Source organism: Acinonyx jubatus, chromosome B1 (genome assembly GCF_027475565.1).
Source record: "Acinonyx jubatus isolate Ajub_Pintada_27869175 chromosome B1, VMU_Ajub_asm_v1.0, whole genome shotgun sequence".
NCBI lineage: Eukaryota > Metazoa > Chordata > Mammalia > Carnivora > Felidae > Acinonyx > Acinonyx jubatus.
In genome coordinates, this window is record NC_069382.1 from 143172549 (window position 1) to 143197647 (window position 25099).

The window sequence follows — 25099 nt, forward strand, 5'->3', positions numbered from 1 at the left end:
TTAAAGGTGTGTAATATAAACCTTAAATAAACCACTAAAACTCTATATCTCTCTATTGTGAATAATAAGGAGTTCTAGCTAATAAGCCAACGAAGGTAATGAAATGGAGTAAAAATAACACAATTGTTCTAAAAGAAAGCAGAAAAATAAGAAAAATGGAAACAAAGATGGGACAAATAGAAAAAAACAGTAAGATAATATCAATCCAAAGATGTCAATAATCACATCATATGTAAATGGCCTAAACACTCTCATTTAAAAATGAGAGATTGTAAAAGTTGATAAAACACAAGACCCAACCATGTTAATGTATAGGTTAAAAGTAAAATGATGGAAAAAACAACAACAACAACAACAACAACACCATGCTAACATTAACCAAAAGAAAGCTGGGGTGGTCATATAAATACGAGATAAAATAGACTTCAGAACAAATAATATTACCAGAGTTAAAGAATGACATAAAATGGACAAATTCCTTGAAATACACAAACTACACAACTCATTCAAGAAGAAATAGATAAACTAAATAATTCTGTAGCTATTAAAGAAATAGAATTTCTAGTTAAAAGCCTTCTCACAAAGAAAATGCTAAACCCATATAGCTTCATTGGCAAGTTCTACCAAACATATAAGCAAGAAATAATACCAATTCTACACAAACTCTTTCAGAAAACTGATGAGGAGGAAATACTTCCCGAATCATGCTATGAGGACCATATTACTTATATCAAAACCAGAAAATGACATTATAGAAAAAGAAAACCTCAGACTAATAGATCTCATGAGTATACGTGCAAAACATCTTAACAAAATGCTATCAAATCAAATACAATAAGGGGTTCTGGAGTGGCTCAGTTGGTTGAGCGTCCCACCCTTTGTTTTGGCTCAGGCTCAGACCATGATTTCACAGTTATCTAGTTGGGGCCTACTCAGGCTCAGTGCTGACAAGGTGGAGCCTGCTTGAGCCTGCTTGGGATTCTCTCTCCGCCCCTCTCCTGCTGGAGTGCACGTGTGTGCTCTCTCTCTTTCTCTCTCAAAATAAATAAATAAACTTAAAAAAATAAAATACAATAATATACAAAATGGATAATACATTATGACCAAGTAGAGTTTATCCCAGGAATGTAAAGTTATTTTAATATTCAAAATCAATTAATGCATTTTAATAACAAATTGCAGAAAAAAAACACATGATCATCTCAATAAACAAAGAAAAAGCATTTGAGAAATACAAAATCCGGGCTTAATAAAAAGTCTCTTGAAACTAAGAACACAAAGGAACTTCCTCAACCTGATAAACCATATACATGAAAACCCTACAGTTAACATTATACTTACAGTGAAAAACTGAATGCTTTCTTCTGAAAATCAGAAGCAAGAAAAGGATGTCTATCATACCACTTCTAATCAATTTTGCACTGCTGGTTCTAGCCAGTGACAACAGCAAAAGGAAAAAGAAAAGGAGAAGGAGAAGAAGGAAAGAAGGAAGGAAAGAACATAGGAAGGGAGGAAGGGAGGAAGGGAGGAAGGAATTAAAACATCCATATATCCATAGTGGAAAAGAAGTATAACTCCCTTTATTCATGGACAACACAATTTCTGTGAAGATGTCACATGAAGTATACAAATAAGTAACTAGAAGTAGTATGGGAGTTTAGCAAAGTTACCGGATATCAGATTTATATATGAAAATCAATTATATTTCTATATAGAGTACAACATCATTTCATGTGCTTATTTGCCACCCATATCTCTTAGTGAATTGTCTAGTCAAGCATTTTGCCCATCTTTAGATACCATATGACCCAGATATTTGAAAACATTCCTAGTCATATCCTAATCTCAGGGACCTATGGATGTGTAACCTTACATGGCAAAGAAGACTGGGAAGATGTGATTAAGGTTCTTGGGATGTGGAGCCTACATTATCCACATGAGTCCAATGTAATAATCCAAGAGTCCTTAAGAGGCAGAAGAGAAAGAGAGTCAGAGAAGATATGATAATGGAAACAAATGTTGGAGGGATACCCCTTAAAATGAAGAGGCCATAAGCCAAAGAATTCAAGCAACCTCTAGAAGCTGGAAAAACCAAGGAAACAAAATTCCAACAAAGCATTCAGAAGGGATACAAGTCTGCCAATATGTTGGCCTTTTAGCTCAGAGAAACCCATTTCAGACTTCTGACCTCCAGAATTACAAGATGATAAATGTGTGTTGTTTTAAGCCACTGGGTTTATGGTAATTTAGCACAATGGCAATAGGAAACAAGTACCCCTGATTTCTGAAAAGATTCTTTTATGGAGTCTTTATTTTTACTTGGATAAATTTATATTCTGTACAAGAATGGAATGAAATTAGTAAGTGGTATATTATTGTATAACATCTAAATTTGATAGAACGTTCAAGGAATAATAAAATAGAGAAAACATATTTGGTAAGTTTTGTCTTGTAAAATACTGGTCAAAGATACTATGAGTGAAAGCAAAAAAAAAAAAGACAGTAACTGAAAACATTTGGGTTGAAATATTTACGCATTTAATAAAACAAAATCTAACTTGAGAATATACTCCATTTGGAATAATTTGTTCTGAGTTTGCCAGGTACTTATATTAACCTATAGAGACAGTATGTTCCCAAATAAAAATACTGAGGTCAACAGAGGACAGTCAGCTGAGAGCATCAACAATTTTAAATTAATTAACTACAGTGTTAAAATATTAAAATACAATGCTAAAGAAGTTTAGAGATATTTTTATTAAAAATTACAAACCTAATACCATATTAAAATGTATTCTTCATAGGGGCTGGGGGTGGGGGGAAATGGGGAGATGTTGGTCAAAGGATACAATTTTCCAACTGTAAGATGAGTAAGTTTTGGTGATCTAAAGTACAGTATTAACAATAATTAACTATATTAATTAACTATAATTAACAATATAATTATATATTTTCATATAATTAACTATAATTAACAATAATGTATTATATATTTGAAAGCTACTAAGGAGGGTAGATTTTTTTTTAATTTTTTTTAACGTTTATTTATTTTTGAGACAGAGAGAGACAGAGCATGAACGGGGGAGGGTCAGAGAGAGAGGGAGACACAGAATCTGAAACAGGCTCCAGGCTCTGAGCCATTAGCACAGAGCCTGACGCGGGGCTTGAACTCTCGAACCGTGAGATCGTGACCTGAGCCGAAGTCAGACACTTAACCAACTGAGCCACCCAGGTGCCCCAGATTTTTATTTTTTAAGTTGGCTTCACATCCAGGGCAGAGTCTCTACTCATGACTCTGAGATCAAGACCTGAGCTGAGATGAAGAGTCAGAGATGCTTAACTGACTGAACCACTCAGGTGCCCCCAAAGAAAGTAGATTTTAAATTCTATCGCTACAAAAAAAAAAAAAAGTAATGATGTGAGGTGATAGAGGTTTTAGTTACCTTTATTGTGGTAATCATTTTGCAATACAGACAGTCTTCAACTTATACTTATGATATTGTACCTTGACTTTATGATGGTATGAAAGCAATACACATTCGGTAGAGACGTACTTCAAATTTTGAATTTCGATTTCTTTCCCCAGGTTAGTGATATGCAGTACAATACTTTATCGTGATGCTGGCAGTGACAGTGTGCCAAAGATGCTGTGAACCACGTGATCATGAGGGTAAACAGCCAATAATATACTTACAATCATTCTGTACCAGAACAGCCATTTCTGCTTTCCACTTCTAGTACAGTGTTCAGTAAGTTACATGAGATATTTAACACTTTATTATAAAATAAGCTTTATGTTAGATGATTTTGCCAAACTGCAGGCTCATAGTAAATGTTCTGAACACTTTAAGGCAGGTGAGGCTAAACAATGGTGTTTGGTAGGTTAGGTGTATTAAATACATTTTCGACTTAAGGTGGATTTATCTGGACACAACCCTATCATAAGTTGAGGAGAATCTGTATATATGTGTATCAAATCATCATGTTTTATACCTTAAACTTAACACAGTGCTATATGTCAATTATATCTCAATGAAGCTGGAAAAAATATATTCTTTAGAGTAAAAAAAAACATGGTATGAGACACAGATATGGTCAATAAACAGATTAAAATGCATGAATGTCTAGAATAATTATTGATTGTTATTTTTAATAGACTGATAATCAGTATTAAGCAGCTTGTTTTTAGTTTACCGTATCCAGATTTGTTTTGGAAAATAGTTTTTAAACAGTCTATTTTCTACATCGTTCCATTAATATAATAAAACTAATTTGTCAGTTAATACACATTTGAAATTATTATGTAATTTTAACTGTTTAATGATTTATTTCATTCTTAAAAGTATCTAAGTCTGGACAATAAATTATATAGTCCCTCCAGGCATAGGATCTAATAGTGATTTATGCCATTCTACTGTCGTCCCTTTGTTCTCAGACCTATGTGCTCTGTCTTAGACAAAGCCATATTTGAATCTTGTAAGACAGTATTTCCCAACTTGTTCCATGCATCATAAATGAGTTCTTCAATAGACCATTCCACCATTCTATGGTCATTGCTTTCTAGTTCAGTAATCACACAGGTTTATAAACCATTTAAAACTAGTAATCACATAGTTGTTATTCTTTTGTCTTAGTTCATTTATAGTAAAATTAGTTCTTTGGTCAGATTCAGTGTTGTGTGAGGTTCCCTAATGCTGAATAAGGCATTCTGACATTAAAAAAATAATTTTTTTAATGTTTGTTTTTGAAAGAGAGAGAGAGAAACAGTGCGAGCAGGGGAGGAAAGAGAGAAGGAGACACAAAATTCAAAGCAGGCTCCAGGCTCTGAGCTGTCCACACAGAGCCCAATGAGATCATGATGACCTGAGCTGAAGTTGGATGCTTAACCAACTGAACCACCCACGTGCCCCTAAAAGATTTTATTTTTAAGTAATCTCTATACCCAATATGGGGGCTCGAATGCCTAACTCTGAGATCAAGAGCTGTATGCTCCAACAACTGAGCCAGCCAGGCATCCGCCACTCTCTTTTTGCTTGCATAGTTTCTAAGGAGAAGGTGAACATAATTCTTATCTTTGCTCCCCTATAGGTAAGATACTTATTTCCTTTGCTGCTTTCAAGACTTTTTCTTCATTTTTTATTATTTTTCTTCATTTTACCTATGCTTATGCCCAGGTATAGTTTTTTGTTTGTTTGTTTTTTGTTTTTTTGTTTGCATATATCCTGCTTTGTGTTCTCTGAGCTTCCTGGATCTGTAGCTTGGTGTCTGACATTAATTTGAGGACCTTTCTCAGTCATTATTGCTTCAAATACTACTTCTGTCGCTTTTCTCTCTTTTTTCTCCTGGTATTCCCATTATATACATTTTCCACCTTTTGTAATTTTCCCACAGTGCTTGGCTATGCTGTTCTGTTGTGGGTTTGTTTGTTTTTTTTTCAGTCTTTTTTTCTCTGTGTTCTTCAGTTTTGGAAGTTTCTATTGTCATTTCCTCAGGCTCAGCAATTCTTTCTTCAGCTGAGTCTGTCCCACTTATGAATCCAATAAAGGCATTCCTCATTTCTTTTTTATTCCTTCTTAGAATTTTCATCTTTCTGCTTATATTATCTATCTGTTGTTGCACATTATCTACTTTTGCTATTAAAGCATTTAGCATATTAATTATGTATTTTTGTTAAAATTCTTGGCCTAATAATTCCAACATTCCTGCTGTATCTGACTCTGGTTTTGCTGATTGTTTCAGTCTCTTCAAACTGCTTTTGGTTTTTAGTATGCCTTGCAGGTTTTCATTGAAAGGTGGACATGATGTACTGGGTAAAAGGAACTATAATAAATAGGCCTTTAGTAATGCAGGATAGGTTGTGGGGGAAGGGATAGTGTTCTATAGTCCTATGATTAGGTCTCAGTCTTTGGTGAGTTTGTGCCACTGTGAATTTCAATAGTGTTTCTTAGCCTCTCCCCTTCTCACTCCACCTCAGGTGGGATATGATGGCTAGAGTAAGCTGGCATTAGGTTAGTCTCTGATAAAACCCCAGAGGGTTGGGGTTTGGTAAAATACTTTCTTCTGAGGACGGGCCTTGTTAGGAAGAACATAATCATGTGGAGTATTTCAAAATGGTTACTTTTGAAAGTAATCAGTAATATCAAATTTTCCTCCAGTATTCACTGTGAGGACCTAGTAGGGCTCCTGGAGGTAAAGATCAGCAAAGCATGGGGGCCCTCGATGTTTGGATCCCCCTGGAGTTTTACACTCTCAGCCTTGTCCACACTAAGTCTCCAGCAATTTGTCAATTACAGTTCAGGTTTTCCTACCCCAACACTGGTTGCCATGAAGATTTCTGCTCCTGTAAGTTGTGATTCTTTGTCCATCTGTCTGTTTCTCCAATTTATGGGTGGGGGGAGTGATTTGCCCTGTGACCTCACTTCTCTGACAGATGTAAGAAAAGTTGTTGGTTTTTAGTTCGCTCAGCTTTTTACTTGATGATAGGATGAAGTGGCCACTTTTTTTTTTTTTTTTTGGAGTGGCCCTTCTAAGCTACTTACATGCTAGACTGGAACCTCTGCCTAATTTTAAAACTTACTGTTACATGTGAAAATATGAAAGATTAGTTATAATTTACCATATTTTCTGAGTTGTTATATGATATAAAATATTTGCTTATTTGAGAATTCAAGGTCATCGGGAGAATCCCTTATATGTCAAAGGTTTATTATAGTATTTCCTGCATATAATGCCTTCAAAAACTATGTACTTTTTAATAAGCTGTACCCAGTGCTCTAAATAGCGTATATCACATAGTAGTTAATAAATGTCTGTAGAATAATCAATAAATGAATGAATGAAAAGTTCCTTTGGATACTTTCAGTCTTATCAGATCAAATTTTCTAATGAGCCCAATTTGTCCTGAGAAAGATACAAGCCAGGAATTGCTCTAACTTCTAACATTTCTGCTAGTTATTAATATACTTGCTTGCTCTAAATCTGAACCCTGAATATGTTTCTTTTCATGTTCAATTTGAAAGTAAAAACTCAGGAACTCATGAATCTCTATGTAGGAGTTGTTTTATGCAATAACTACTTTACATTCTGCAAAAAAACAAGGACAAAAATTACCAAACTAACAAACATAAAATGGAGAACAAAAATTAAATGCATGTAGCTTACTTGTTTAATAACCAATAGTTAGTGCACATTATTTAGTTGTAGATTATCCTTGGCATATTTTATGTCTTAGACTGGCTTTCTCTTGCTTTATAGGAATCTTTACGTTTTTCCATTCCTATATTTCCTTCTTTAACCAACCTAGAACTACATACAAAAAGCAATATGATTTTAATTTAAATAAACTTTAAGATATGAGACATTAAAAAAAAAACTTTCTAATGTTTATTTTTTGAGAGAGAGAGAGGAGCAGAGAGAGAGGGAGACAGAGAATCCTACCTAAGTAGGCTTCAGGCTCTGAGCTGTCAGCATAGAGCCTGATGTGGGGCTTGAACCCATGAACCGTGAGATCATGACCTGAGCCAAAGCCGGATGCTTAACCAACTGAGCCACCTAGGCACCCCTATAGGAGACATAGTTTTAAAAGAAAATCTAATGTAAAATGTATATTCATTACCCAATAACATTTAATTAAATATGAATTGTGTAGCAACTGTGTTCTACTAAAGTGACCAGCAGTTAATTACTATTTCTGCTAGATTGTCATTCTTCTAGCCCTCCGCTTAGTTATTTCTTACTTGGCTCTGCTTCTGGAGCAGCAGGCTAATAAAATTATAAGTTCCAAAAGAGAGTGATCAGAGGGTGAAAGAGGTCTCAAAATCATGTCATATGAGGAGTAAATGAAAAGAAGGAAAGAGAAAACCAGGGTCATTGGATGGATAGCAATTAAAGGGAGGCATATTTCATCTCCACATCTGCCTCAGATTTCTTAGCACAGTCCACAAGGCCCTGAATGATTTGGCTTCTGCTAACTTCTCCAGCCTCATCCTGCAAAAATTATTCCATTCACTTTTTGTGTTTCAGCTCTTTTGACACAGTTTGATACCTCCCTCTTCAGGACTTTTATACATACACTACTTTGGCCAGCAATATTCTCTAATCTTTTGCCTGGGTAGTTTCTCCCATAGATATCAGCTCAAGCACTATTTTCTCAAGAAAACTCTACCCTCAAAGAAAGGTCCCTAGGTTAGTTTTCCCTTTAGCAGTTATTCCCTTTGGCAGTTCCTTTGTATGTCTCTCACACTAGACTATATGTGTCAAGGGATAAAGGACCATGTTTGTGTTGTTCACCATTTTCTTGCCATCACAGAGACCATGCATAGTAGGTAGGCAGCAGATACCAGGTGGATGAATGAAAACTCATTCTTATGTTGGATAAATTTTCAACTTAAATTCCAAAGTATCTTTAAAAAAAAAAAACACCAGAAAATAGCAACAACATAATAAAAACAGGTACGTGACAAAAACGAAGGAGTAACATTGGATATTAGGAATTTGTGGAAACTGTGGGGAATTGAAGACAGCATGTGTTGTATAAAGGCATTCAAATTTCAAACAACTTTGAAATGCTGTGATGACAAAATATAGCATGTTCATGTAACAGTTTTGGTTACAGACCGCCATTTTTCAGTGCTTATATTTAAATGATATACCCAGGGGCACCTGGGTGGCTTAGTCGGTTAAACATCCGACTCTTGATCTCAGCTTACTCAGGTCTTAATCTCAGGGTCGTGAATTCAAGCCCCATGTTGGAGTCCACACTGGGCATGGAGCCTACTAAAATAAAATAAAATAAAATAAAATAAAATAAAATAAAATATCCATTTTATAGTCAATATAAATAATATTATAGAGAATACTTAATGGCATGAAAGTATGCTCATATACTAAGTTTTTAAAAATCATGCTTTTTTTAATGTTTTACAATGAGCTTGTATTGCTTTTGTATTCAGAAATAAATTGTTTTTACACGGTAAAGAAGTAACTCAGGTGGCAATATGGAGGATAAAATGGAATAGACTAGGACCAGAGGCAGGTAGATTAATAGACTATTGAAATAGTATGGGTGAAAGCTGGTAGAAGCCAAATTAAGGCAGTGGCTGTGAGGACAAAGAAAGTAATTAGATATGGATGCAGAATGAATAGGATTTGGTAATCTTAGATCTATTTAGGTTGGAGATAAAGGTTAAGGAAGCATTAGCTTAAACACAGTAATTCCGCTAGTAACCTTGAATCTATATGGGTTGGAGATAAGGGTTATGAATTCATTAGCCTTAAACATGGTAATTGAAATGAGATTCCTTCGGGAGAGAATATAATATAGAAATAGGGCAATGGCCTGAATCATGGGGAAACTCTTAACATCTAAAAGCCAGATGGAGGAAGAAATGCCTATAAAGAAGATCAAGTAGGATTGGTTAGAGAGATAAAGCAACTAGGAAGTTGTCATGGAAAATTAAAGGAAGTGGTTTTCAAGTAGGGATTGGTTAACGATGCTAGTAGAGAAAGCATCTTGCATGCTTCTGATGTTTGCTTCCTGTGATAGGACCTAAACTAGGTTCAATGTCTTTCCCTATACTTGGGGAAATTGACTGACTTATGTGACTAGTGAATTTGTGAAGAATGTCTGATTTAGCTTTGTCCTCCAACCTACAAGGACAAGGTTGTCTACAGAAACCAAACTGTCATTTGATCCTCCATGCCGTCCTTGGGAAGTGTTGCTCGGGACTGAAGGTATACATTGGCCTAATTGTGGGGATAAGTTGGCAGGCCTATTTGGTTTTTCATACTAAACAACATCAATCAACTTACTCTTATCAGTAATAAAGTGATATATCGGCCCCCATTTCTATCCTTTATTTCTCAAATTGTTCAGAACCTATGCAAGAAGGGAATTCGTTTATTGAGATTCCTTAGAAAATGCGACAACTCATGTCAAAGTCCACAAGAGTCAGGTAAAGTATGACTTTGACAATTAAGAAGTAATCATAAATCATTACTTTCCTTAATAAAGCCAGTTTCTCCAAGGAAGACAACTGAGGGAATGTCTCCATGATGGTGTTGGTGGGGCAACTATAACTACTGCTCCAATCTTTGTTCTGTAAGTTTCTCTAAGAATGGGATTGAACCACCCAGGGGACTACATTAGTCAGGGCTATTTTAGTTGCAAATGAATAAAACCTACCTTAAAATAGCTTAAATGAGGGTGGCAAAGGTGGGTGAGAGAAAAGGCAGAACTTAGTGGCCACTTAATGGACAATAGACCTAACCCTGGATTTCAAATATCATTTTGACTCTACTGTCTATTGCTCATACCTGCCTTCTTCCATCTTTGTTGTGTGGCAAGGTAGGCTCCATGTTATGTCAGCATCTCTAGCCTCAGTAAAATTTTTATAGATAACTGGAAACATTGACTTGGCTCATGTGCCTATCTTTATGACAGGGGAAAAAAGTCATATAATTGACAGCTTTATCACATAGATGAAAGGCACTTCTTGAAAAGATGGACATACAAAAAGTAAGTGATGGGATATTCTCCACAACATTCCACCCCTTGGTTACCTAGCATCTACGCTTGTGCTTCTTTCAGTATATATAATCTCAAAAATGTCCTAGCCTAAGACAATGCCATTATTCCATGGACAACTGAAATACTTTCTTGGGAAACATGCTAAAGTCTCATCCAATTATTGAACCTTACTTGAAAACCTAGAGTTCTGATGTGCATTTCTTTTGTTCAGGTCTGGATGTAGCTCTTTGTGGTACAACATAATGAAGATAATTTAATTAGATAGTGGTATAAACTTAACAAGGTGATTTAAGGGCACCCTTAATTAGCTAGTGGATGAGGTCCTTGGTCGGTTAATATAGTGGTCTTGAGTTTGCTCTCTGAAAGGTGCTCCCTTATCCCTTATACAAAAGTGGGTATCGGAATTACTGGAACAAAGCCTAAAACTTAACATTCAACAGGTTGTTGCTTGCGACAACATATTAAGTATTGCCAAACCTCCTAGCTAGGGATAAGGAATCTTATTATTGTGCACCTCACCTAGACTCATTGGTTACACATTTTAGATTGTGTCATTTGTTGACACTGGTACTATTACTAACCAAGAATAAAAACACAAACATTGCCATTTTGAGATATTTTATTCTCTTCAACAGTCTGTTTTGAATTTCACATTAATTTTTTATTCAAATTCAGGGAATTCAGTTTAAGGTATTATTATTAGACTACTCTCATCCCTCCTCTAAGATTTTATCTGGTTTTTAGAGATAAGTTCTTTACCATCATGACTTTGGCAGAGGGGAATCTGGTTTGCTTGGTGTCTAAATTTGTTGTTGAAAGGTCTGTTGTTGATACAAATTGTAATCTACTCTTTCAAAGTGTTTTTCCTCTGTCCTTACCTCTAAATGTATGGATATTAGTGTCTTCTCTCAGTAGGATCCTCTATCCAATCCATGGATTCATACCATAGCTTCTGACATGAGTTTCCATCACCCTGCCTGCAAGCAGTTAGGCTCACTGTGAACCAAGTTTACATACCTCTTAAGAAATTCTGTATCTCCTTTTCAGTCTACTGTCATCAAGAAAGATGCAAGAGTGGGAGTGATTATCAATGCTGTCTGGTCCTCTCTGCCTAAACAGGTCATGCTGAGCTTCTACTTGATTGTAGTTGCTTGTGTTAGGCAAACTTCCTGATGGGAAGCAGGGCACAAGCCACAAGCTCTGTTTTTGAATTCTGAAATCTTCTTGGCAGTATCTATCCCTTATCATTTGGTGTTCTAACCCTGAGGAGAGAGCCAGGAAATACATGTCTCAAATCATGGGCTCTTTTACCCTTTTGTAACACCACTGAGGCTGCCTTTATTTCCTTTTCAGGCAAGTTCACTTCCCATGGTGACCAAAGGCCATAGGTAAAGTTTTTGCTTGGTTCTACTGTGACATGTTTCTTTCTTAATAGTAGCTAGCCCAAATGGTGAGGCTGTTTCTCATTGGCTTCATTTTGTTAATCTGCCCATTCCTGAATCAATCATGACTGAGTAATAAGGGTACTTTTGCTGGCGTGATTCATGGGTTCACCTCTGCGGTATGAAAATTAGGTCTAGGTAATGGACAGTTACACCTGGGGGAAAGGATAGAACTATATTAGTTAGGATAACTTCCAAATCTGTGGTTTAACCCAAAAGAATATATATAAATTCTAACACAAGTGAGTCCGTCCACCTTGTGGCTTGGCCATCTTCAACACGTGGCTTCTAATACAAATGTGTTCATCTGCCTCAAATTGGTGGGGAATGGGAGATCTTGGACTTCTCATGTGCTGTTTTTATGGACCAGAGCTGCAACAGGAGCACATCACTTCTACTCACATTCCACTGGTTAGAACCTAATTGGCACACCTAACTGGTGAGCCTACTTGCAAAGGAGGTTGGGAAATATAATATGTGTATCCACAAAAAGAATCTAGTGTCTACAAGAGTCCACTATTCTGGTCACTAAATATCTATTTTATCTCTCTTCCCACACAGAGTACATGTCCTACTCCAATGAGACAACCTAAAGTTCTGTTCAGTTACTAGGTCAGGCCTAGAGTCTAGGTCTTTAGGTAATGTGCAGGCCTCTTCATTAGGTCCAAGTGTAACCTATGAACTAAAAGGGTAAGTTACCTCTATTATTACTCCATGTTCCAGCAAACCCAATGTACATTGGTAGATCAGAGACAGGTAACTACACTATGCTCTCATTAGGAAAAGAGAAAGATATGGGGCGCCTGGGCAGCTCAGTTGGTTAAGCATCTGACTTTGGCTCAGGGCATGATCTCATGGTTCATGAGTTCGAACCCCATCTCGGGCTCAGTGCCAATAGCATGGAGCCTGAAGCCTGCTTCAGATTCTGTGTCTCCCTCTGTCTCTGTCCCTCCCCCGCATGTGCTCTGTCTCTGTCTCAAAAAAAGACATTAACAAAATTAAATAAAATAAAAAAAAGGAAAAGAGAAAGATGTGAGACATTAGGAAATGTGGATACATAACAATGATGAAATAGTGTGCAGACATTTTGTGATCCACCTTCCCTCAGAGTACAGGAAGGCTTGATGAGACCTCAGTCTTTGGGAGGAAGTCCCTTGTCCTTTGTCTTTTGTATAGCCCCTTATACCAGACTCTGATATGTTGTCCATTATTCTCCATGGCCACATCCTATGAGGGTACTGGATGCTGTAAGGTGTTTATGCCCTATTTCCTTATACAGGCTTGGTGTTGAATAGTTGCCTCACTGTTTTAACACTTGAACAACATTTGAACCAGGTTAATGATATGATTATATGCTTAGTAATAAAATTCCTTCAAAAATTTAGTCTTGTGATCTACTTGCTTCCAGTGACTACATCCCAAGTTTTTTGTTTTTGTTTTTGATAGAGAGCATGAGCAAAGGAGAGGGGCAGAAAGAGAGAATCTTAAGCAGGCTCCACACCCAGCATGGAGCCCAACCCAGGGCTTGATCTCACAACCATGAGATCATGACCTTAGCCAAAATCAAGAGTTGGACACTTAAGCGACTGAGCCACCCAGGCCCTTCCCTTTTTTTTTTTTTTTTTTTTCTTTTTTCAAGTTCATTTATTTAAGTAATCTCTACACCCAACTTGGGGCTTGAACTCATGGCCCTGAGATCAAGAGTCACATTCTCTTCTGAGCCAGCCAGGCACCCTGACCCAAAGTTCTTTCTTACATAATTCTAGAACCTGATTTACTTCTTTCCTTCCTTGCTCCCATGCCTTGTCCCCATGTCTGTTTTTCTAGAACTCCATTCCAGCCACCTTCAGGCCATCTAAAATAATGGCCTTTGATGGAAACACCAAAGCCTCGATATGATCTTTGTTCCTGTACTGTACTCAAGGCCTCCCCCGTTTCATTTTTTACCATTCAAGGTCTAGAAAGTCAGCTTTTCCAATCCTTTCAAGTATTCTTATGCATTTTCATTTCGGCAATTCTTTCCTTGAGCTTATCTTTTTAGTAAAACCTTGCTAAAGGCAAAATGTAAAATTCAAAATACACTATTGCTTTTATTCTTTTGAACTATCTCCTCTGGAGCTAGTCTCAGTAGATAGGTGATATGATTTTCAATTACGTTGCCATTATAAAACCTGCGTCTCCTTCTTCCAGCCTCCTAAATCAGTTTCTCCAACCTCTGCTACATCATCACTAAACCAATGCAACACATTTTAGATTACTGTCCTAGCAGTACCCCACTTCTGGCACCAATTTCTGGATTAGTTACGGTCATTCTAGCTCCTGTAACATAAATTCTCAAATCTCAGTTTTTTCTTATAAGAAGTCCAAAAGAGTTTTTCTAATTTGGAGGTGGCAGTTTTCCAAGTAGTGATTTAGCTACTCATGTTCTTCTCTTCTGGCACTGGCATCTCCAACATACAGTTTTCAGGGTTATGATACTCACTAGCTGATGGAAAAAGAGTAAGGGAGGATGGGAGGAACTTTATTAAGCCTGGAAATGTGTGCATCACTTCCATTCACATTTCATTGGCTAAAAGTCAACTACACGACCCCAACTAACTTCAGAGGAAATTGGGAAATTCAGTCTAGCTGTATGTCCAGAAGAAATGTTTTATGAATGGCTAGTCAAGTCTCTGCCACAAGGTTCTAAAAAAAAAAAAAAAAAAAGCTAGATAAAAGTAATAGAAAGTCACTCTAGGGGTCTATTCTAATAGGTTTGACTGCATCTTAGTCCCAACAAGATATTCATTTCACTACTATGTAAACTTATTTTCTTCTAAGTAATGGGATTAAAGACAGTATTTTTGATAGTGTTCTAGGTAAAGAAGTTAGATTGCAAAGGGTTAATGAGTTAAATTCAGATAACAGACATTGAACATTGAATCCTCTTTAAAAGCCTAATTGTGAAGGGAAGGAAACAGAGTGGAACCAGAAATGTGGAGGTTTGAAGACAGAAAAGGTAATAAATGGAAGAGAAAGAGGAGATTGAAACTAGAATGAAGATGGATAATTCATCTCATATAAGAGCCAGAAATGTCTCATTCCTCTGATACTGGAGAAGAGGAAAGTTCTGGAAGTATCTAAGTTTATGGTATTTAGAAAATTGAAGGAGTTGACACGTAACAGCATCAATCTTTTGGCGTTTGAAGTAAAGTCATATAATGAAATGTGACTGGGACTTAAACACTGCAAAAAGTATTCTGGTGGGAAGGGAAAAGAAGGTGCTGATGAATATACAGGGTAGGAGGGAGTAATCCAGCTGAGGTTCTAGAACCTAAACCTGTAGTGTTAAGATACACAAATGTAGTATCATGTTCTGCACAGGACCTCGGCAAAAACTGTGGGAGAGGAACAGGCAGATAGTTAGCTTAGTGTGTATATTTACTATAGCACCTATCACACCATAAAGCCCCTGGAAGCAGAGACTTTGATTTCCAAAACTATGCACACAGTAGGAACATGATGAATTTTTGTTTGAATGAATTGATTCAGTCATTGCCAATTCTGCCATAGTACTCTGTAGAGTACTGGCAACTGCCCACATTTCATATGGTATGCCAATGCTAAAAAGAAAAAAAAAGCTAAAAAAAATTCAGGCACACTCAATTAAACTTAGCAGTCTTAAAATGGCAACTATGTCAGCTGAGACATAATTTTTATCCTGTGCCAGTACATCTGCCTTTGACGTTTGCTTCATTTTCCTTATGCCACTGTGCTCTTATTGGACCAGAAAGGGATAATTCTGAGTTCAATAAGCCACGCTATTATTTCAAAAGTCCTGGAAGTTCTTCATACACCTACGAATGAACTCAAAACCTCCTTCACAACATTCCAAGAGATGCATAGACAGGGATGATTATTTATGATGCTCACTTCACAGAAAAAAAGCCGAATCGGTGAGGGGTGGAAGAACTAAATCAGGGTCATTTGGTGAATTCTCTGCAAAGTCTGGCACGTATCGTGCTTGCTTCTCCCGTCTTTTCCCCTTTGGAAACTTTAATCTCAGACATCACCTAATCGAACTCCTTCATAACACACAACTGTAAACTCAGATTCAGGAAGTCTATACCTCAAGACTCAGGCCAAAGAGGGCTCTTTCCTCTACACGACGCCATCTCTTAAAGATCCAAAGCCTTAATCACGATTTGGCGGTGGAAAAAAAGGCCAGGAATAAAACTACGTACGACAGTCCAGAAAGAGGCCCCACCTCCCGGATCTGGCGGTCCCGGCCTCCAGCTAACAAAGTGTCTGCACCGCGCGTCCGCACCGGCTTCCCACCCGGCCCGGGGCCGCTGCTCTCCAGCCCGCCCGCCTGCCCCACGCGCTGCAGCAGTGCCAGCCCGCGGGGGCCCGGAATCTGGCCCTCGAAATCTCACTTTCGTCTTTGGGCCACCCGCGCGCCACGGCTCAGGCGACGGCTGATGGCGTCACCTGCACTTCCGCCTGCGGCTGCGTTCTAGTCACAAGCGAGGAAGGAAGAAGGGAGGTCTGAAGGGCTGTATGTGTGGGGGAAATAGCGAGGAAAGAGAAGCAATCCGGGCGCTCGCAGGCGCTACGACTGTAACCGCGGGCCTCTTCTGTCCCCGCCGTCCCTCCATCGGAAGTCGCCCTGGGCACACTTCCCTCGCTTCCTCCTGGTCTCCCCTTCTCTGGGTCTCCCGACACCCGGGTCTCTCTTTACGCCTCACCCCTCCCTCCCTCCTTTGCTCCCTCTCCCTCCCTCCCATCGTCAGGCTCCCCGCCCTTAGTATCGCGAGACGAGGTGAGAGCTGGCGGAGCGGCGGCGGCGGCGGCGGCAGTAGAGGTGACCGAGGCGGTGGCGGCGGAGGCGGCACCGAGCGCTGTGTCGGCCCCGGTGCGGCCGAAGTCGCGGTAGAGCGTAGCCCCCACGCCCCTCCCCCGTCCGCGCCCCCCCCCTTTCCCCGGGGATGGAGAAGGCGACGGTTCCGGTGGCGGCGGCGGCGGCAGCGGCTGAGGGAGAAGGGAGCCCCCCGGCGGTGGCGGCCGTGGCGGGCCCCCCCGCGGCGGCGGCGGCGGCGGAGGTCGGCAGCGGCGTTGGCGGCAGCAGCGGGGCTCGCTCGGCCTCTTCTCCTCGTGGGATGGTGCGAGTCTGCGACCTACTCCTGAAGAAGAAGCCGCCGCAGCAGCAGCACCACAAGGCCAAGCGTAACCGGACTTGCCGACCCCCCAGCAGCAGCGAAAGCAGCAGCGACAGCGACAACAGCGGCGGCGGTGGAGGCGGCGGCGGCGGCGGCGGCGGTGGAGGCGGCGGCGGCACCAGCAGCAACAACAGCGAGGAAGAAGAGGACGACGACGACGAGGAAGAAGAGGTTTCTGAGGCAAGGGCCTGCTTTCAAAGGAAGGAGGGAGGATGGGGCAGTAAAGGGTAGGGGCCGAAGGTGGGAGGGGACTTGCGGTGGGACAGATTCCTGTGGGTTGATCTATCTCAGCGGCCAGGCTTTCCACTGCCCTCTTTCTTTCCCCGGCCTAAATCGTGAGGTGTGGGGATGTGGGGGAGGGTAGCTGACACGTGGGGGTGGGAGGACCACGGAGCCCACGGAGTTGGTGAACAGCAGGTTATCCCGGGATGGTTCACATGGTTAAGGATGGAGGGAATTGGTTAGATTCCCTGTTTGCACACCCGGCGGGGTCTGCCTGGGGTCAGCAGGGCCCTGTTATTCCTGGGGCGGGGGCGGGACCAAAGCGGGAGGGGTAAGATAATAGGTAGCTGAGTCTCTTGGGGAATGACTGGGAGGTTGGTACATTTCTCCCACTTGCGAGGTGGAAGAGAGAGCAGTTTGGAGGGGAGGTAAGGTTGTAAGGGACTCAGAGCTAAGTATTTGTGTATGTGAGAGACACGTGAGAAGCTGTACTTTTCCATACTGTTCTGCTGCAGGTTTTGTTTTTTTTTTTCCGTAACTATTGTGGCTGCTGAAATAGCTTTTAGTTCGTTGCTCTCTCAAGGATTTTGGATGAACCGATCTTATATCCCTATATATTTATATGTAACTGAGTGGCTGAAAATATATTTGACTCTTACATGTGCATACATATACATCTTCAGATGCTTCCTTAGTGAGGAGGAATTCAGCCAGGCTCTCTCGTTTTCCAGATATTCTGGGGCAGCTCAAGAGTGCTTTGAAGCCAGTCTTGGTTGTGGTGAGTTGGAATAGGAAGGCCTCTTGGTTTGTCCTAGTGATCTGGTTTCATAACTGTTTTATAATTTTTCCTGGGTCCACAGACAGGCGGCGTTGCAGGACCTTATTCTTCAAAGGCCATATAACCCAAAAGCTCAGTAAAACATAGCATAGTGACAACAAACGAAGAGTTAGCCTTACTAGTTATCAACTCTTTTGTAACTCTCTTGTCCACTCCCTGAAATGGAAGCTAGAAAATCTTGATTCGGAGAAAGAAGTTGTAACTTAAGGCAGCAGAAGGAAAACCGCTTTAAAGACTGATTTTAAATCCAGTTGTACGAGAACAACTGAATTATCTAGAAGTAGCACTTGCCATTTATTCTCTTCCACAAACAGAACTTATCTTGGTGCAAAGCTTGTTTTTTGAAAATTGCATTATTGGATCTTGAGTTCTCTTCAAATAGAGAAATACCTTTTAAAGAGTTTGAGACTTCTCTGTTGGAAGACCAGATTCTCTTTTACCTCAGACTGGATGAAGTTATATAGGTAGAGATGTAATAGTTAAAGTATGTGTGGAGTAATAGCAGGAGATTAACACTCCCTGCTATTCTGTATCCTGTTGAATTCTAAGCATAGATTTGTATTGATAGATTTTGTATTGATTTTAGTTGGAACCTCTCAATATATAGTGTGTTGCTCGGGCTGCATTTGAAACAATGGAGAAAAGGGTGTGACAGGATTCTTCTTTTCAATAAAATCTATTATGGTAGTTAGAATCATTTCCTTGTACAGTTCTTTACAGAGATGAGAAACATTTTAGAGATAATCTAGTTCAGCCCTTTTATTTTAAAAATGAGGAAAACAAGGCTTAGAAGAAACTGATTGTGGTGGAGTGTAGCAAAAGTAGAAAATCAAAGTTTTCTAATGGTTCCGAACAGTACACTTTATATGGCAGTTTATTTCCTTGCATCCCCCTCCCGAATCTTTCAAAAAACAGGCAATGAATTGCAAGGTAACACAAACATGCAGCTGTGGTCAGAATGCCAGTATTTTATTAAGATTTTAAATACTCCCACAGAATATCAAGCTCCGGTTTAGAACTCAATATTAAGTTGAGTGTAGTACTTAGGGGAATATTCTGCTGTAAACTTCACATACCTAGGTAGTTTTGTTCATTGGAATTTGGCCTAATAAGCAAAACTTTTAGTAAGTTTATAGGTGTGTTAGTTTTGTGAAGCAGGTTTATTTTCTTCAGAAAATGGAAATGATATATTTTGATTTTCATCAACTAGGGAGTTTCTTTGTTTTTAATATGCTTTATTTTGTTCTGTCCACAGTGGTGTAAACAACGGGTTTGTCATTTGTTATGAAGATGAGTCAGGAGAAATAAGTGTAAGAAAGTGCAGCCATTAAAAAAACATCCGTATAGGTACATGATGAGGGATGAGCAAACAGAAAGGAGTACAGTATGTCTTTGCACCTGCCTCCATCCTTGACCAAAATAAAGAAATAAATAAACCTCATAGTCACTGTACACTATAAGCTAATTGGGTGAGTTGTGTAATGTTTTTCATTTCATTATCATTTTGTTGACATGTCAGCAGAAGTTTAACTTTCTAGAGCTAGGAAATCTTGTGGCTAATACTCTTTGTATTTAAGTCCATTTTCTAATTCATTCTGTTACTGGCTACACAAAATAAAACGTGGATGACATGATCCCTGAGGTTATCCTTCTAATAATTATCAAAAGGTTAAAAAGAAATATGGAAGGTTATAGTTTTTGTATATAGTTTTGGTTTCAGGTACTTAACCTGAAAAAGTGGATGATAATTTAACAAAAAATATGTATATTTACTATGAAGAAATGTTAGCTGGATATTCTCCATATCTGCTGAAAGAGAAAAGTTCGAAGGAAAGGAGATTCAATTTAAAGAGTAAGGAGCTTTACTTGAATGTTGAAGAAGATCTAATTTTTAAAAAAAATTTTTAATGTTTATTCATTTTTTGAGCGAGAGAGAGAGAGAGAGAGAGTCTCACACACACACACACACACACACACACACACACACACACACACACAAGTGCGAGTGGGGGAGGGGCAGAGAGTGGGGGAGACAAAGAATCCGAAGCAGGCTCCAGGCTCTGAGCTGTCAGCACAGAACCTGATGCAGGGCTCAAACTCATGAACCATGAGATCATGACCTGAGCTGAAGTTGATCGCTTAACCAACTGAGCCTCCCAGGTGCCCCACAAGAATCTAATCCTTATCAAATGTTACAGTAGGTTATTGAGAATTGGATTTTTTCTTCAGTGTTTCAGCATAGGATAATCATGTTGTAGATAATTTATGTAACTTCATCTATACCTGAAAACAAAGGATAAGACCAAGAGCTCTCCTCTGCCCTCTCCTTCCCCCCTCATTTGACTCAAAATCTTAGATCAAAAATTGAAAAATGCATAGTATCCTTGGTTTTCAGTGGATGACTGACTAATACAGAAAATACACAGAAGTGTATTTCCTAGCATGAAAGGCTTGATGCACTTCTTTTCAAATTAGTGGACTAAATTAAATTTCTTACTCGAATATTACGGGAAAACAATGTTGAAATTTCAAGAGTTTATACTTTGGAGATGTCAAAATAACATTGCATTCTATTGAATGCATTTTTAAATGTAATTGAATGGTTTGCTAATGCAGAATTCAAAGAGGGAAAAAACTTGTTAAAGGTAGGATTCATGTTCAAAAGTAATTTTTATTAAAGAGGTGTAAAATGTAAGTACAGTAGGAGTGGATTAGAATTCCAACTCTTTTTGGTAGATAACTTGGTGCTTTAAACTTAAGAGACAAACCTAGTGAAGAAATTTTAGACAAGGGGAACCAGTGAATAAATTAGTACTGACTTACTTTTGAAAGGATTTGTAAGGCTAGGGAGAATTTGTAGATATGGAAGAAGTAGGGTTGAGAATGAGAGAAAGAAAAATTATTTCAGTATGTTATGTTCCTTCAAGTTCGCTTCCAGATCTTTTGTTGTTTTTTAATGGAAAAATGCCACCCCAGTTCCTTTGTTGTAACGGTAGAATCCCAGTTGAGTCCAGAGAAGCTTACTTGTTACCCAGTTTCACCTCTTAATTGATGAAGCAGTATTTGTAAACTAGATGTTAAGATCTTTGAAGAAATAGTTATGTTATAATTATCTTGTTTCATAGTCTGCCTAAGCACTTAGGAAAGTTCCAGAATTCATTTAGGAAACCAAGAGGAGTTTCTTCCTCTCATCTTGGATCCAGGGCTGCCAAATCACCGAAGTTTGGATTTCAATATCTTTCAGTTGCTAATTTACTTCTCTTACTGATGGTGCTGTTCCCTAGGTGTTAGGCTGAAAGACATTTAAAGCCAATTTACTTTGTTGAATGCCTGATAACTACCTTAAGCTTCCTACATATATTTACATTTTAAAAACATAGTAAGAAACTATTACTTGTTCAGAGCCTACTGTGTGTCAAGTCTAACATAATGGTTAAGAGCACGGACTAGAGCTTAGAGTCAAATATGATCCATCATTCAATAGGTTTGTGATCTTGGGCAAGTTACCTTAAACTCTCTGCGCCTCAGTTTCTTACTGTGTAAGTGGTGATAATGTAGATCCTATTTTATACCATTGTTATGAGAATTAAATGAGATAATACAGGTATCCTGTATTCTCATTTTATTTTCACCCTGTCTGTGGAGTAGATGTCCTCATATTTCTTTAATTATTCATTAAATGCTTAGAATTCGTGCTTTGTGCTGGGCATTTTGCTATACTGGGTAAGTAATGTTGAGCAAAACTGTTTTAATGCACATTGATTTTAAAATGCACCAGTGTTTAATGAGAGTAAGAGTAAATGGTTAAATGTATATGCTGAAATCAAGTGGGTGAGTTTCAGAAGTATACACATGTTGGGAGGGGATATTCATAATAACTTTAGAGGCAAAAGATACAGGCTTAGAAGGGTTTTAGGTAGCTTCATCAGGGTCACACAGCTAATTAGCAGAGCAGGACTTAACCTGTCTGTTTGATTCAAAGTCTACTCATTCATTCATTCATTCATTCATTCACATATTCTGTTATGCTGTTTGATGTTAAGTGCAGCATCTTGAAATTTGGCATTTCAGATAGTGTGAAAACAAATTCAGGTAGTGTAGGGGAAGATCATTTTAGGCAGTAGGGCAACCAACTACTGAAGACATGTTGACTATTCCAAGCTTTTCTTTCCTTTTCTTGTTCTTATTTTCTTGTTTCCTTCTCTTTTTCTTATTCAACTCATTAAAAAAGAAGAAATATAGAAAACTGCAGATAAGTATATCCATATTCCCACCATCTAGAATTAACTATTAACAAAATGAAACTTTATAGTGAAAACTACCCTCTCTAGAGGCAATCTGTTGCTTCTTCCTCCCTCTCAAGATTTTTACTTTTCAAGGTTGTTTCCAAAAGCTAAAAAAATATTTTAAATAGAAGTTGTCAACTTGGGATCTGGATAGGCTGTGAATACCTGAAATTAAACCCAAGATTTTGTTGAAGGTGCTTGTGTTTTATTCTTTCTCCCCTACCTTCATAGTGTGTGTGTAAAACTGTTATTAGATACTCAGAGAGGTCTGTGACTGCCTTCTCCCTCCCTCCCACCTTCTTAGTTTGAAACATTCTCACTGCAGTGGTAGTGGGAACTCGGCAGGCATTTATGTGCCTGCTTATAACCAAGGTAACGTGGTAATGCAGATGACCTATTTGTTGTGAAGTCCAAGACTTATTTGTTCTTTCTGGTAAACTAGCCCTATGCTTACTCTTATCTTAAATCCTCATATTTTGCCTTTTAATTGTTTAATTGATGAAGTGGTTTTCATCTAGTCTGCTATGGACTGTCAGATTTGAAGATGGAAATGCTGCGTTACACATCTTTATATCTCCTGCTGCATTGTACCATGTGTGTTATGTAAGTCTTAGTGTCTTACCTCTGCTAGGCTTTCATGAAGTCAGATCTCTGAAGTAAAAATCACTAAATAAGTAATAAATGAATAAATATTTCTTCTTTAGGCACTTACTCTGGAAATATTTGGGATCATCAGAGCAGTACATTTTGACTTCCCAAAATTTGCTAGACTGTTTGCTAGATTGCTTCCACTAGCATCTAGTTATACTATCCAGTTGACTAGGAAATCAATTTTTAGGCAGTGTATTTGTATTTATGACAGTTGTTTATTCTACATTCTTAGCACGGTGATTTAGTGGGTTAGGAAATGTACATATAATGAATTTTCATGTAATTTTTTCCATACTTGACCATAGATGAAAAAAATTTCACTTCACAGTAGTATGTGGGGTAGTACCTGCTGATACTACTTGTGTTTTTATTAGAACCATTAGAGGGCACCAACATCCATGGTAATCTATGCCAAATCTGACTAACTTCCTTTAATTTTCACCTTTTGAAAAAAAAAAATTAGGTTATTGCAGGTGAAGGGTGGATATGAATACAGATCTAGCCCCTGGAACCTTACCTGTCTGATAGTTATGCTTATCCACTTGCCACCCAGAAGCAAAATACCCTTCATTTCTTAGGATTTTTAATTTCTTAATATATATATTTTTGTCTTTAAAAACTTTTCTTATCCAGTCAAGAGGGGAAGTGGAATTGTGGAATGACATAGGTATTATTTTATCATGATTTATAATTTAGGTTTTAATTATTGAAAAGGGACATGTTGGATTTTATTTTTCCCCAAAATGCTTTGAAACTCAAAATTAATATAGATCTAATTATCGAAAGCACAATGTAAGTTGCCTTCTGTTAAAAACCCTATAAACATTACCTTGATCTTTAAAAAGTTGACCTAAAGGGTGCCTGAGCTGCTCAGTTGATTGAACGTCCAACTCTTGATTTCGGCTCAGGTCATGATCCCAGGGTCGGATCGAGCCCCTTGTCTGGCTCTGCACTGAGCGTGGAGCCTGCTTGGGGTTCTCTTTCTTCTCTCTCTGCCCCTCCCTGTGTGTGTGTGTGTGGGCTCGCGTGCTCTCTCTCTCTTTCCCCCTCTCCCCCAAATTAAAAAAAAAAAAAAGTTAAGCTTACTTCTGGGTAAGACTAGACATAAAAGAGGGTCAGTTACAAAAATATGTAAAGATCACAGTACTTTGAGAATTCCTTTTGGAGCCAATATTATTTAATATGTTTATAAACAATTTTGATAATATGATGAAATCCCTTTCAAGGTGTATAGATAGATCATAGTGAATTGTGTGTAATGGACAATAAGATTGTTGATAATAGGTTAAAATGTTAAATACGCTTTTATGAGTCAAGGTAAAAAAATGTGCTCTTTTTTGGTAAATGATCTGAAACAAAGCATGCTTTTTCAGTAAAATTCAGCATAGTATTGAACAAGATGAGTTAAGGTATTGGAGAATTATAACTTATTTTAAGTAATTCTGTGATACATCTGCACAAAACAGATTATGTGTATTTTTGCTGGCTGTACCATGAAAATGTTGACTAAAAGTAGGAAAGTTCTAGAGTGGAATAGTTTAAAAATGATTGGAGGGTTAGGGATGGAATCCATGATAAAGGAGGGCCGTAGATTATACTTAATTATATACTTAACTGCTTGTTACTTAATATTCAGATTAATCAGTACTAAAACTTGAGTTATGGAGAAAAATGTGAGGTGTATTAGATACTATTATTTCAATTTTGAAAATAAGTCATCTCCTCAATTCTTACTTCTTGAGCTTATTTGCAAGTACACACTAGACATGACAAATTTACAAAACTAGTATACCCGTGTCTCTCCAGCAGGGCATAGTCCCCTCCTGATGTACCACTGGGTCTTATTTAATCTTTCGTTTTTGTTTTTTTTTCCTGTTCCCCTTGTCCTCCCCCAAAAGAAAGGAACAGAAAAGAAAATAAAAGGCAAGAAATAA

The 25099-nt window shown here is 38.3% G+C and overlaps 1 protein-coding gene across 4 annotated transcripts in view; it reads left to right on the top strand.

The window, feature by feature from the left end:
• Positions 1-16792: 16792 nt before the first annotated feature.
• ANKRD17 (ankyrin repeat domain 17) overlaps positions 16793-25099 on the top strand; it is a 162840-nt gene continuing 154533 nt past the window's right edge. For all 4 annotated transcript variants that reach the window (XM_027058172.2, XM_027058173.2, XM_027058176.2 and 1 more), the window contains exon 1: positions 16793-17348. In XM_027058172.2, coding sequence (XP_026913973.1) covers positions 16938-17348 — 411 coding nt within the window. In that variant the 5' untranslated portion in view covers positions 16793-16937. The remainder of the gene's footprint in view (positions 17349-25099) is intronic.